At 50.8% G+C, this 13,629-nt stretch overlaps 1 protein-coding gene across 1 annotated transcript; it reads left to right on the top strand.

Annotated features, from left to right (window-relative positions):
• Positions 1-11,475: 11,475 nt before the first annotated feature.
• On the top strand, positions 11,476-11,940 carry INAFM2 (InaF motif containing 2; the record flags this gene model as incomplete). Its single annotated transcript, XM_079700603.1, has 1 exon — positions 11,476-11,940. One exon carries the CDS (start codon positions 11,476-11,478, stop codon positions 11,938-11,940), a length of 465 nt encoding a protein of 154 aa, XP_079556729.1.
• Positions 11,941-13,629: the final 1,689 nt, after the last annotated feature.

Raw genomic sequence — 13,629 nt, 5'->3', positions numbered from 1 at the left:
TTGAATGCATTTTGCGAGGGAAATCCCTGTCCCTTCCCAAAGCCCCTGCACCCGTCACCTGCAGCCGCCCCTGCTCCCGTACCCAAGTCCCTCCCTCTGGTCCACCCTGCAGCCTTCTCTCTACTTTGGGCCTGGAAAGACAATCCCCTCTCTCTCCCTCGGCATGGGGATGGGGAAGGTGGAGGCTCTCTCATTTCACAGGATTGGGGGCGCCACAAGGAAGGCAAGGATTTCAGGGCTCTTTACTCTTTTACCCTTTCTATCTCCGGCTCTGAAGTTTGAGGCTCTGAATCCACAGAACAAAGCCTCACCCATCTTTACCCAGTGATGACACTGCCTGGACCCTGTTCTTGAGACCCCCCAACTGTAGCTTCGTCTGTCCTTGCCTGCCCACATCCTGCAAAGCAGCCCTCAGAATGCAAGAAATCCGAGCAGCAAAGGGAGCTGGGAAAACCTTCATCCAACAGGGATTTTTTTCCTTTAAAAATACATTTAGGTTTTTTAAAATGTGAGTTGACAAAAATATTATGTAAATAATGGTAGACTGGATACAGAGAAAATCAGAGAGGTCACACGGATACACAGTTTGGGAGACTGGCTCCTGGGCTGAGCTGAGAAGAGGGCGCCTCAGACAGTCTGCCAATCTCATCCCCCCCAGGGCAGAAGGTGAAGGGCGAGGATGCCCCCTGCTGGGCGCACTGGAGAGCACGTGCCTCCTGGGGAAAGGCTGGGAACCCCGAAGGCAGACCCTTAGGGAAGTCGCTGCTGGGTCTGTATCAGTTGTGAAGATGGGTATGCTGGAGAGTTTGGCATGTCCGAGCTTTGGGACATAGAAGGCTGTGAGAACTTTGGGCCATAGAAGGTCGTGCTGTCTCCCAGGGAGATACTGGTGGCCTGGAGCCCCGGGGGCAGGTCCCGAAGTCACTTGCTCACTTGGCGGCTTTGTGTGGGGACCTCTTGCTTTTTGGTTTCTCAACCTGTTCATCAGAGAAATTTAGCGGTGGAAGTCGAACTCAGATCTTTGGGTGGCCCAGTTACCAGACAAACAAGAGAGTCAGATTAGGTGGGTTTCTTACCTGATGCCATGACTTACCTGATGAAGCAGTGGGGTTCAGAAGCCCGGAGGCCTGTTGAGTGTCTTGGGCCAGTGGCTAGTTTACTTCTGGAATGAAGATTGGCTCAGATGTTGCATCCTCGAAGATCTGTTTCCTAGTCGGGCACAGGGAGCCAGGCTGGGCTCACTACTCTATGAACCCAGCCACTTACTAGCTGGTTTATCTTGTAACAGTCCTGTGCCTCAACTTTCTTACCTGTAAGATGGGGATAATTATGCCTCACAGGACTCTATAAGAATTAAGTAATATAATGGATGTAAAGTACTTAATACCCTGCCTGCACATGAGCTCAATATTATTATTATTATTATTATTATTACTTGTTAGTAGACACTGACAGGAGAAAAGCAGTTTCTTATTACTTCCTCCTCAGTGTATATTGCTATTCTTTCCACAACTATCTTCACTGATTTGTTCTTTGGACTTTTTGTGGGTTTTTTTTTCCAGCAGTTTGTGTGGATCAGGTCCTGGACCCACCTTCCCAGGGCAGGCTGAGTTAGGGGTGCTCCTGAAGCAGGCTGTCCCCCAAGCAGCCTGAACTCGTGAAGTCACATCATGGGCAAACGCCAACCTCCCACCACCTCCACACCATCACAGCTGATGAGGCAGGCGTGACAGTGAAGACCAGGAGGTGTCCATCAGTCCGGCTGTATGTCCAGCTGTGGCTCCAGATCCAGCCACCCTCTGCATGCTGAGAGCCGAGTGTGAATGCAGGCAAGGACAAGGCTGGGTAGCAGGTGCCGAGGCTCTGCTCCCTTAGGGAGAAAGGACAGGCGATCAAGAGTTCTCTGCAGAATCCCAGGAGGAAGACGTAGCCTGTCCTCTCATGCCAACCCCTCCTAGAATCATAGAAGGAACCAGCCTGGACTTAGAAGTGGAAAAGAATCAGTCCCATGTGTGTTTCCCTTTGAAGTATCATTTTGGATCAAACTTACCTGGAGGTGTAACTAGGGGAACACTGGATCCATCCTCAAGAAACCTAGATTTTAATCTCAACCAGAGCAAAGGTTAGCTGTGAGATCTTGGCAAGTTACCTGAGCTCCCTGATCTGTTAAGTTTTTGATCATTTCCAAGATTCCTTCCAGCTCTAAAAATCTCTGTCCCATCAGAAGGGCCAACCTTGTCACTTTCTCTGAGAGATGACAAACCTAGAGATGAGAGCTGAAGATGGCAGGAAAAGGATCGGCTTTTCCCCCCACCGGGTATTCTTGGACACATTACTCATCTTCTCTGCCTCTGTTTGTCTGTCTGTGAAATGGACCCGTTTTCATAAGTGTGATGGAAATAAGTTAGACAACATCCTTCTCCAGGTGGGCATGGTGCATTGCACATAAGGAGTGCCCTCAGAATTGATTGGTTGCTTCTCTCCTTACTCCCGTCCTGGTCCATCTGTTTATCAGGACCTGGGCAAAGCCACAGTGAACCGGCCCCTCAACTTTGTGAATAGCAGGAAGCCAGTGAGGATAGGGGAGGTGTTGAGAGACAGACTCAGGATCCCCAAACTTCCTAACCTGCTGGAGCAACGGCCTGAACCTCACAAGGTAAAATGAACAGGGATTAACTGAGAGATCCGGGCTTAGCTCCAAGGCACCAACTGTACAAGGACAGGGTGGGGAAGTAGCAGCTTAGCAGAAGCATGTGTGAATAAAACTGAGGGTTTTCACTGACAGCCAGCTTCATATGAGTCAAATGAGAAGGCTGTCGAAAAAACGGACAGACTCAGGCTGCTGAATTAAAGTGGAGTACTGAGCCCAGTGACTGTCCATCTTGATAGCAATCAGAATCGTCTGGGAAGCTCTGGTAACACTGGATGCTCCTTGCTGTTCCCAGACCCACTGATTCAGGACCTGGGATGGGTGGGTGGCGAGAGGGGAAGGAAGTGAGGCGTTTGGATTTCCAAAGAGCTTCAGTCTTGGTTCCAATGTGCAGCCAGGGCTCTAGAACCAAGGAACAGTCGGTCGCATTCTCATTCTTGGCATGTCAGACCACATCTAATGCACTCAGGGACTTCAGTCTCAGTGGCTTTATCACAGGGAAACGCACAAGCTGGAGGGCATTTGGTGGAAGGTGGCCAGGATGTAGGATGCACCTGACATTCTGTGAGGGCTGGTGGAGGGAACCACAACATGGACATAAAGGTGGTCAGGCGGTCCACCTTCAAATGGATGAAACTTGTTCACGTGGGTCCTAAAGGTTGGAATCTTAGGTGGCTGAGGTGACTGTCTTAGGTCAGGTTTCTCATGAAACATTATGAAACAGATCTGCTTCTTGTAGGAAGTTTATTGGGAAGTGCTCTCAGAAACAACACATCTGAGGGAGTGAAGGAATGAAGACTGAGCAGAGGAAGAAATTGATCAAGGATGCAGTCACAACAAAGGACGCCTCCACAGGGAGCTCGGGGGTTGGGATGACACTTCAGAGCTGCCCCAACTGAGACTGAACGCCCCACCCCGACCCAGCAACATTGACTAGGCAGATTATCCCTCATGAAGTCAGTCAAGGCAGCTACCTTTGGCAGCTGACGGAAATGCCCAGGGAGAGACTCAGCTGTGAGCGCTCAGCAGACAACACTCCTAGCAACTTGGGGATAAGCTTCTTGGTCCCAGAGGCAGGATCTGGGTAGTGCACCATAGCAACCATGACAGTACCCCCTTTGCACAGCCTGGAACTCTTTGCATCATATGGTAAGCACCCTCTGCCTGGGAATAGCCCCTCCAGAATTCTAGTGATTGTTTCCTCTGAGAAACTTATAGGAAGGTAAGTAGGTTGAACTTAGCACTCACTACTGAAGCTTGTCTTGGTGTCACACTGATATTCAGCATCCCTCCATTACCCATTCTAGATTCTCTTTACCTTCAGCTTGTACCTCTCCTGGTCTAGGTGGCTTACCTGGTGGGGTGACTCAGATCCTCATTCCCCAAGGAGTCTGAGCTCCTAACCACCATGCCCTTTTCAAACCATGCTGCTGAATCTGTCCACTCACTACCAAAATTGGGCAAGGGAGTACCAAGAGACACCCTAGAGGGTCGCCTGGGTGCCAAACATCTTCTTCCCTGACCCCATTATATAGCAGCAGCCCTATCTCTTCCCAAGGATCAGGGTCAAGTACCCCTGGCAGGAAGCGACTCTTGTTTTTTTTTTTGTTTTTTTTTTGCCTGCTGGTGTCTTGGTACAAGGAATCTAAAAGGCAGGAAGCAGCCACACTTAAAATTGATGGGATTCTTTTTCTGTGTGCCCTCGTGGAAGTGTTCTACCTCTGGGAACTAGATTCTCTAAACCCAGAGGTCCTAGAACTGTAGGAATAGGAACCACGAATTCCCCCCAAAGAATCACTGGGAGTGATGGTGAGTGGGGTTATTCCTACTTCAACCCCTTGTTTATTAGGCTTTTATATTCTACCTGTTGGTCCATAGCACCATATTATAGTTATTGAATAGGGTACATACTTCATCCTGGAGCATGGCGTCCCATCATCTCTAAAACAGTGCTTCAGCTGCACCTTTGAAAGGCTTTTCTTTCACTCTATCAACTCTATTCACCAGTGGATAGCGATGAATGTGATGGGCCCAGAAGATTCTACAACCATGTGCCCATTTTGCTGTAAAGTGGGACTTTTGGTCTGATGTAATGTTATGTGAGATCCCATATCTGTGAATCAGACACTCTTTAAGCTCTCAGAGAGTGGTGCTGGTTGAGGCCTTTAGCAGGAAAGAAAAAGCCATCCAGAACACATGCTGATTCAAGTCAAGATGAATCATCAAGCCTTCCCAATTAGAACAGGTGCAATGTAGTCACCTTATTACCAAGTAACATCAGATGTTGGCAGGTTGGAGATTTGGCAGCAACAATAAAAAGGCCGGCCTTGGTGAGTGGGAGCCCATTCTGCTGGGTGCACGCCTGCCGTCATACACTATATGCCTATGTGTAGCCTCCATCTATGGCAACATGACCACTTTTCCATGTGCCAGTTGGGCCAGCACAAGTGGTAGATGACAGAGGCTGGCTAATGTCAACTAGCCAAGTCATTCTATCTACTTGGCTATTTAGCCTCTCCTCCATGGTGGATTCTCTCGGGTGGACATTAACATGCAATGTATAGATCTTCACACTTTGTGTCAACTCCCATAGATACATTCACGTGCCTCTTCTTCTTCCCAATTTTCCATTGTTTCCCTTTCTAGGCCTCTAACCAACTCATCAAGCCGTTTTCTACAGCCCATGAGCCTGTACGTACTTTTATGTAGGGCCACTCTACCAGGCAGCCATGATGATGATTCGGGTCTCCAGATATCGGTGTCAACTCAGACACGGCATGACCTTAAAATGTTTGGCTATTCCACTTTCCCCACTGTACAGTTACCCAAGTAAATGGCCATAGGTCCCTTTGGGGAAGGAGTAGAAAATCATTACTGTACTGCCATAGTATTATGGAAGCCTTCCTCCTGGAGACCCAACCTCTCCTTCAGTCAAAGAGTTCTGGATCTGCCACCTGCCAATGCAGGGGACACGGGTTTGAGCCCTGGTCCGGGAAGATCCCACATGCCGCGGAGCAACTAAGCCCGTGCACCACAACTACTGAGCCTGTGCTCTAGAGCCTGTGAGCCACAACTACTGAGCCTGCGTGCCACAACTACTGAAGCCCACGTGCCTAGAGCCCATGCTCCACAGCAAGAGAAGCCACCATAATGAGAAGCCAGCGCACTGCAATGAAGAGTAGCCCCCACTCGCTGCAACTAGAGAAAGCCCATGCACAGCAATAAAGACCCAACGCAGCCAAAAATAAATAAAAATAAAGTAAGTAAATTTAAAAAAAAGGGTTCTAGATCTGAAAATTGAGTCAGGTCTGGAAACCAGACAAGGTATCGTGACTTTTTATTGGAACAACTGTCACCAAACTCCTGATCTTTCATTCCTGATTTCTTTTCATTGTACAGCTCAGCAATTCTGTGTGTGGTCTGCAGATGGCTGGGGGTTCCTGAGACCATTTCAGGTATTTCACAAGGTCAAAATATTTGCATAATACTACTAAGACATTATATACCTTTTTAACTGTGTTGACATTTGCACTGATGGTGCAAACACAATGTTGGATAAAATTTCTGGCACCTTATCAAACCAAGGCAGTGGCACTAAACTGTTCTGGTAGTTCATTGTAAAAAAAGAAGGAAGGAAAAAGAAAAAAAGAAAGACAGGACGGAGGGAGGGAGGAAAGGGGAAGGAAGGAAGGCAGGAAGGTAGGAAGGAAGGAAGAAAGGGAGGGAGGGAGGAAGGGAAGAAAAGCGTCAGTTTCACTTAAGAATGTCCTTAATGAAGCAATAAAATTTGTTAAATTTTATTAAATCATAACCCTTAAAAACATGTCTTTTTAATATTCTCTGTAATTAAATAGAAAGCACCATACTGCACCCAGAAATATAATGGTTCTCTCAAGAAAAAGCAATTGTGCAATTGAGTATGAGCTAAACTAGCCATTTTTTTCATAGAACACCATTTTCACTCGACAAAATAACTGACAGGTAAACTATGGTCATCCAGACTTGGTTATCTGGCAGATATTTTCTCAGATTCAAACCAAGTAGGCCTGTGACTTTGAGGAAAGCAACTGATAGTATTTTTTGCCAATGATACAATTTGAGCTTTCAAATGAAAATTAGAATTTTAGGAAACTTGTATGCACTATCATGAACTTGACAGATTCCCAATACTTAAAACTTTTTCTGATGATACTAACAAATATGATTTTTAGTACTGTATAATGAATTGTATCAATATTTGAAAGATCTGTATAATTCAATGAACCAATATTTTCCAAATGACCAAAGGATGTTACAAAATCATGCATAGGTAGAAGAGCCATTCAGAATGCAAGGTAGATCAATAGACTTTAATATGATTGAGTACAAAAAGTTCACTGACATAGTTTCATATTCTACATTACAACTACCATTTAAGGAAACACTACTTGTTGAGTTTTGGTGTAGTATCAAAGGAAAATGCCCACAATTAGCTGAAAAGTCTATTAAAATGCTCCTCTCTTTTCCAACTGTTAATACATATATTCGTGAGGCTGGATTTTCTTCACATATATTGTTTTTAATTTTCTTTTTTCTTTGCGGTATGCGGGCCTCTCACTGCTGTGGCCTCTCCCCTTGCAGAGCACAGGCTCCAGACGCGCAGGCTCAGTGGCCATGGCTCACGAGCCCAGCCGCCCCATGGCATGTGGGATCCTCCCAGACCGGGGCACGAACCCATGTCCCCTGCATGGGTAGGCAGACTCTCAACCACCGCGCCACCAGGGAAGCCCTCGTCACGTATTTTAAGCAAAACAACATATTGCCAACCAAAGCAGATATGAGAATCCAGCTGTTGTCTATAAAGCCACATTTAAGTGACTTGCAAAAATGTGAAAAAAAAGACACTCTTCGCACTAATTTGCCCCAGAGGTGCTACGAACTTTTAACCATCTGCATAGCTCTATTGTCAGGACCACCCCCCTCCCGAACTGACACTGCGACTTGCTGCTTATTACAATAGTGTGCCAATCTCTGGCTTCTATCATTTCGCAGTCCTAACATCCCCATTGCTATTAGGGAGCCGGTTCTGTTTTGGCCTCTTGCTGTCAGCCCTGGCCTGCGTAGGACAGCCAAAAGTCAGCTTCTCACCAGTGCACTCCTCTTTGCTTTGATAACCAGAGTATCCTCTGGGCCCTCCTGCAGAACTTAAGTGGGTTTCTGATCTTACATAGAATACCCAGTAGAGCATGCCCACTTCTCTGAGCTTTTTGAACCCTTCTTCCATCTTCTGCCATGATACTTCTGGCATTTCCGTTTCACTTGGTGAGCCTGTCTCCCAGGATCCTTGTCAGGATGTTAAATCCTGTTTCATGGGAGAGTGTTCCCATATCAATAAACTCCCCCTCATTCAACTTAGTATTCACCTCCCCCTCGATCCAGCCAATACATCCTCTCCTGCTCCTGCCAGTCCATGCTGGCTACTTCCGCAGCTCCTTGGGGATAGAGCCCTCCTCCTTCCCTAGCAGGAACCCTGCACATCTCTGGCTGGGTTTTGTTGCAGCTTGGCCCTATTTATTGGTCTTGTAGGCCAAGAGAGAGATACAGCTTCCTTTGGTGCCTGAGGGCAATTCCCAGGGACAGTGGCAGCTGTGAGCCATCAGTAGCCAACATTCCTAGCAGCTGGAGGAATGAGAGCCTCCATCCTGAGGGTGATGTGCGTGGTACTCCCAATATCCACTACAGAGACAAAGTTCAGCTCTGCCAGTGAGGCAGAGTAGAACAGGAATCGGTATCTAATGCTCTAGAGTCAGAAAGACTCAGGTTTGAATTCTATCTAGCTATGTGACCTTGGGGAAGTTACTGAACTTTTTTGAGGCAATTTCTTCATCTCTAAAATGAAGATAAATAGTAACTACCTGATAGATTGTTGTAAGACAAATGAGACAAGGAATGTAAGTGCTTAGCATGGTGCCTAGCACATAATAAAGGTGTGGATGCAGTTACAATTGCTCAGAACTGCTGCTGTTACAATTGGTCAGAACTTTCTGAAGCCTGAAAGGGCTGCCTTAGGGAGCAGACAATAACGTACACCAACATGGAGGGTCTTTTAGCTAATGCTGGAGAGTGCTCCATAGGGATGCTGTGGGGAAGGTTCTAGGGTCCATGAGGGTATTTACAAAAGAGGACCTTTTGGGCCCATTCTATCCCCAAGCTGCCTTGATTCTCTGCTCTGACTCTGCCTACCCTTAGTCCAGGAGAGGCACTTAGAGAAGCATATTCACTTTCAGGCCACCAGGGGGCCGTTTAGTTGCCTGCAATAGGAATACACTAATGGTTTCTTAATGGCTCAGGCACCAGGGAGATCAGCCTCAATTATATCTGAAAGCATTTTGAGTTCCTAGGGTAAAAGACACTATGTAAATCCAGATAATAAATACGGCTTATTGATGACAGGTTAAAGAATCTGGCACTGTTTAGTTTGGAGAAGAATAGGGTGAGAGGAATTGAATAGGGGCTTCAAGTATATCTATTCTTCAGTGTGGAAAAAAGTGACAGGCTGTTTTCCTACTCCGCTGGGAGCCAAGCAAGAAGAAAGAAGTTTAATTTGCCACAGAAGAAATTCAGAGTGCATTCAAGGAAGCAGATGGAAGGAGGCTTTGGGTTGGCCTCACCTGGAATCTTTTAAGAATAATTCACCTTGGTACAGCTGGTATGATCGGTCCTGCCAAGAAGGCCAGAGAGTAAGGTGGAGAGAGAGTTCAACATCCAGAGGCAATTCAGGGATTTTGACTTAACAGGTCGCCCTGCTAGACGGGCTCTGGCCACCCTGGCAGCAGGTTGGGGAAGGAGTGGTTGTCTTTTCCCCATCAGCCTGCAGAAGGCAATAAGCACTCCAAACTTTCAATGTCCTTAAAATCTCTCAGAAAGTAAAAAGGCAGCCTGTTCTTGAAATAAGCATCCAGTTGGCCATTGCTAGTGGCAGACTCGCACCTGAGCTTCAGGAGTCAGGGGCTGGGCTATTGGCCTGGAGTTCCAGCCCTGATCAACACACTCAGCTCTGGTAGCCACTTGACTTCTGTGCAGTGGGGGAGGCAGGGCAGCAGTGCTGGGGTGGGGCTTCTTCATCAGGGGGCATGGTGTCTGGAAGCTAAGGGTTCCTGTGGAAGAGGGGAAATGGAAAAGGCAGAGATGATCCAGCCCCACAGAGTCTGAAGCCAGGAGTCAGGAGGGGTGGTTCGCCCACAGAACCCAATTAGGACAGACCTAATTGGGTTCTCTCCCCACCCACCCCCCCAAGGCAGTCTCCCACACCCACTGAGATACCCAGGAGGTCCACACACCTAGCTGTGGGAACACAGGAAGTAGAACTCAAGGAGGAGAGAACCAGAAATTCTAGAAAACCTCATAGACAGGGAATGGGGAGGAGAGAAGCCAAAAGAGAGGAGGGCTGAAGGAGGGGGAAGGCACAGGGTAAGCGGCTACTGAGAGTCCGAGCTTGGAGGGGTTCGTCCGCACCTAAACGAGGGATGACAAGCCTCACTTGGGAAGGATGGCAGGGCAACAGCCTCCCAGGCTCTGAGACCTGGAGAGGATCAGAGAAGGCAAAAGCCCTGTACTGTAAACCGCTCCACCGGTTCAGGGCAGCCTCTTGAGTCCATGAATCAAGCCCAAACCCGGGAGTCGGAATCCCCCCAAAGCGGGACCTGGGACCTGTTGCAAACTTCAGGACTAAGGTGGGAGGAGAAACAGCTCAGCACTTGCACTGTCCCAAAAGCTGTGGAAGGTCTGGGCCGCCGACTCGGGGATCTCCGAGGACAGAGAATAGGGAGAGCCCTGAAGTCCAGGCGGGATCCGGTGGTGGGTGGGGGGTGAGGGCTGGGAAAGGGCGCGACCACCTGTAACCACAGTGCACGCTCCAGCTTCCTTGGCTGCCTACGCCAGACGACATGGTCCAGACTCGCTAGGTGTAAAGGGGCCTGAAAGCCTCGCCCGGCGGGTACGTGGAACGGGGCGCGAGTCGAGAGCACCAACGTGAAATCACCCCCACTTCTCGGGGTAAACTGAGGCCTGGGGCCTGGGAGCGGAAGCCGTTGCTGCTATACCACCTGTCACTTCGGACAGTCTGGACACAGAGGGGAGGCGCCAGAGTTGACAGCTCTGCGCTCCGACCGCCCCTCCCCGCCCCCATTCCAGTTCACCACTCCGCCCCAAACGACGCCGTTCCCCTTTTAAAGAAGCGCCCCGGGCTCCCACCGTCACCGCGCCAGCCCGTAAGGGGCTGCGGCGACATTGCCCTTTTAAGAGCCAGCCTCCGTTAACTGTCTCTTAACGGGGCGTCCCGGCGGGGCTCGCGGCGCCCGCCTGCAGCCCGCCTCCCCGTGCGGTACTTCCGGACCCCGCCGTCGCCCTTTTAAGAGGCAGCCCCCAGCAGCGCCCTCTCCCGCCCCTTGTTGCCGGCGCGAGAGGCGGGGGAACCGGGCAGGAGAAGAGAGCGCTGTCCGCGCGGCCACTGGAGACCGGGCGGCCGGCGGCCGGGCAGGCGGCGGCGGCGGCGGATGGGGACTCGGAGCCGGGCGACTGTGGCGGCTGTGGCTGTGGCGGCGGCCGGGAAGCAGCTGACGGGCCGGCGGCGGCGGCGGCGCTGGCGGCGGTGACTGGTCCAGGCCCCGGCGGCGGCTGCAGCGACGCGGTGGCGGGCTGCGGGCTGGCGGCGTGAGGAGCGGCGGCGGAGAGCCGAGTGGCCGGGAACCGAGGGCACCGGGCCGCCCCTTGCCCAGTCCTTGCAGGCCGCCAGGCCCCCTCCAGCCGGGGCCGTGGAGCACCGGGGCAAAGGCCGGGGCCCTCCCATGAAGGAGCGCGACGCGGCCCCGGCCGAGCGGGGCAAGCCGGCCACCTACACCGGGGACAAGAAGGCGAAGATGGCGGCCAAGACCAACAAGAAGTGGGTCCGACTCGCCACCGTGTTCGCTTACGTGCTCTCCGTGTCGCTGGCCGCCATCGTGCTCGCCGTCTACTACAGCCTCATCTGGCAGCCGGTGGGCGCCGGGACCTCGGGAGGAGCCGCCGGCCCGCCCCCCGGCGGCTCCAACGCCACCGGCCCGTCCGGGACTTCAGGGGCGGCGGCTGCGGCGGGGCCCAACACCACGGGGTCGTCCCGCCGCGAGGCGCCGCGCGCCGCGCCCCCGCTGCAGGCGGCGCGGCCCGTGTCTCCTGAGCCTTCTGCCGACAGCCCCCTGGCCGGGCCGCTGGAGCAGCCGCAGGGGGCCGAAGAGGAAGAGAAGGAAGCGGCGGCGGCGCCCGGGAGTCGTTGAACCCCTCCGTGCCAGGGGTGGCCGGAAACCATCCTCCCCAAGCCCGGAGGCAGGACTTTGCAGCAGGACCGGGCGGGGAGCCCGCGGGAGTGACCCCCACGGGAGTGAGCGCCTCCCTTCCCCCGACGATCGCGCGCTCGCCGCAGGGGCGAGGGGCCTGAAGTCGGATCTTCAGCCAAGGGACCACGATTCTCCGGGGGTTCGGGGTTTTGTCTTCCTAGGACCGTGCTGCGCCAGGGCCCTGAGCCATAAGGGGGATGGGGGGAGGGGTGGGGAGATCCCAGCACCGAACCCTTCTGCGCCGCTGGCTCTTCGGTATCTTACGTGGAGGGGTGACTCGGGCTTTCCCCCAGGACTCAGGGGAAGGAGGGAGCTGTAGGGGCTCTTCTTTAATAAGCCGAAGCTCTCGCAAGGAGGAGGGCACCAAAAGTAGTGGAGCTCAGGTACGTCAACCTAGTTGCAGTGGCCACAGATGCATTTAATTTATAGATCCCTGTATATAGTTGTTGACATATGCACTAGAAACTATAATTACATATAACTACATGTATCCTCCCACACCCTGGGTAGCTACTGACTGATGGATGGGGCTAAGCAAGGGCTATTTGCTGGCCCCCGAAGTGCAGCTAGCCAAAAGGGCACAAACACTTTTTTCATTACCCACTCTTTCCCCTTTTCCCCCTCCTGTTTCAGAAAGATAGATTTATGACACGATAGGGTTAGAGAAGACAAAAGTATAATCATTCTTAAACTTGTTGAAAGGACAATGGAAAACCTTTGGAGAAGTAGAAGCAGTTCAGGGAGGGTGGGGAATGTACTGATCCCCTGCTCTCCTCTTCCCACCTTAGTGCCCCCACCTAAGAGGCTTTTTGTTGCAGCCCTAAGTATCTGGATATGGGCCAGGGAAGAAGGAAGGGAAAAAGCAATGCCTCTGTGCTTCACCCCTTGGCCTTCTCACAGAGTTCTTTTAGGAAGAGCAAGCTTTTGTAAGTAGAGTGGCTCACAAGTGTTTTATCTTTTTTTTTTTTTCCTGCTCTTCAAGATCTGGTCTCGTTTCAGTAATCACCTTCACCTTCCCTCTTCCCTGAGCCTGTAGTGACAGTGTAGCCCTGTGATGAGGACGAAATCTGTTGTGAAACCAGAGCTTTGAGCACACCCTCTGGTTATGAATTGTACTGTGGAACGCAAAAGGCCGGAAGGTGGGCTTCAACCTCAGGATTGTGTTTGGATAGCCAGATAATAGACCAGCCGTAGGAAGGTTAAATTGGCTTGTATTTACCTCTCCTGATAAGCTCTACTTATATGCAGCCTATACTTTTATTGAGATGAGAAACATCGAGTGAAATGACATATGTAGAGCTAGCTCTGGGGCAGCAAGAATTATACATCCTCAATTTGGATTCCGTTTCCTTCCGCCACTTGCTTTTAGGCAGTTGAGTGTGGGTAGTGACAAGATATCAAACCCCTTCGTGTTTCCTTTTTGGGAAATGAGGCACTTTAAAACAATGACAACAACAACTTGTCCACCTGAGTCCTGAAACAATTTGTCTCTCCAGTTTTCTGACTTACACTCCAGTTAGCTCTGACCTAAGTTTACAGGACAACAGCCTTGCTTTAAGCCATGTCCTGGTGTGGGCAAGATAATAGCAGTTGAGCTGTCATAGCCTAGGGGCAGGCTGGTTGCACCCC

This window comes from Hyperoodon ampullatus (genome assembly GCF_949752795.1).
Source record: "Hyperoodon ampullatus genome assembly, chromosome: 3".
In the NCBI taxonomy this organism is placed as follows: Eukaryota; Metazoa; Chordata; class Mammalia; order Artiodactyla; family Ziphiidae; genus Hyperoodon; species Hyperoodon ampullatus.
The sequence above is the reverse complement of the archived record's forward strand: the minus strand, read 5'-3'. Positions and strand labels throughout refer to the sequence as shown.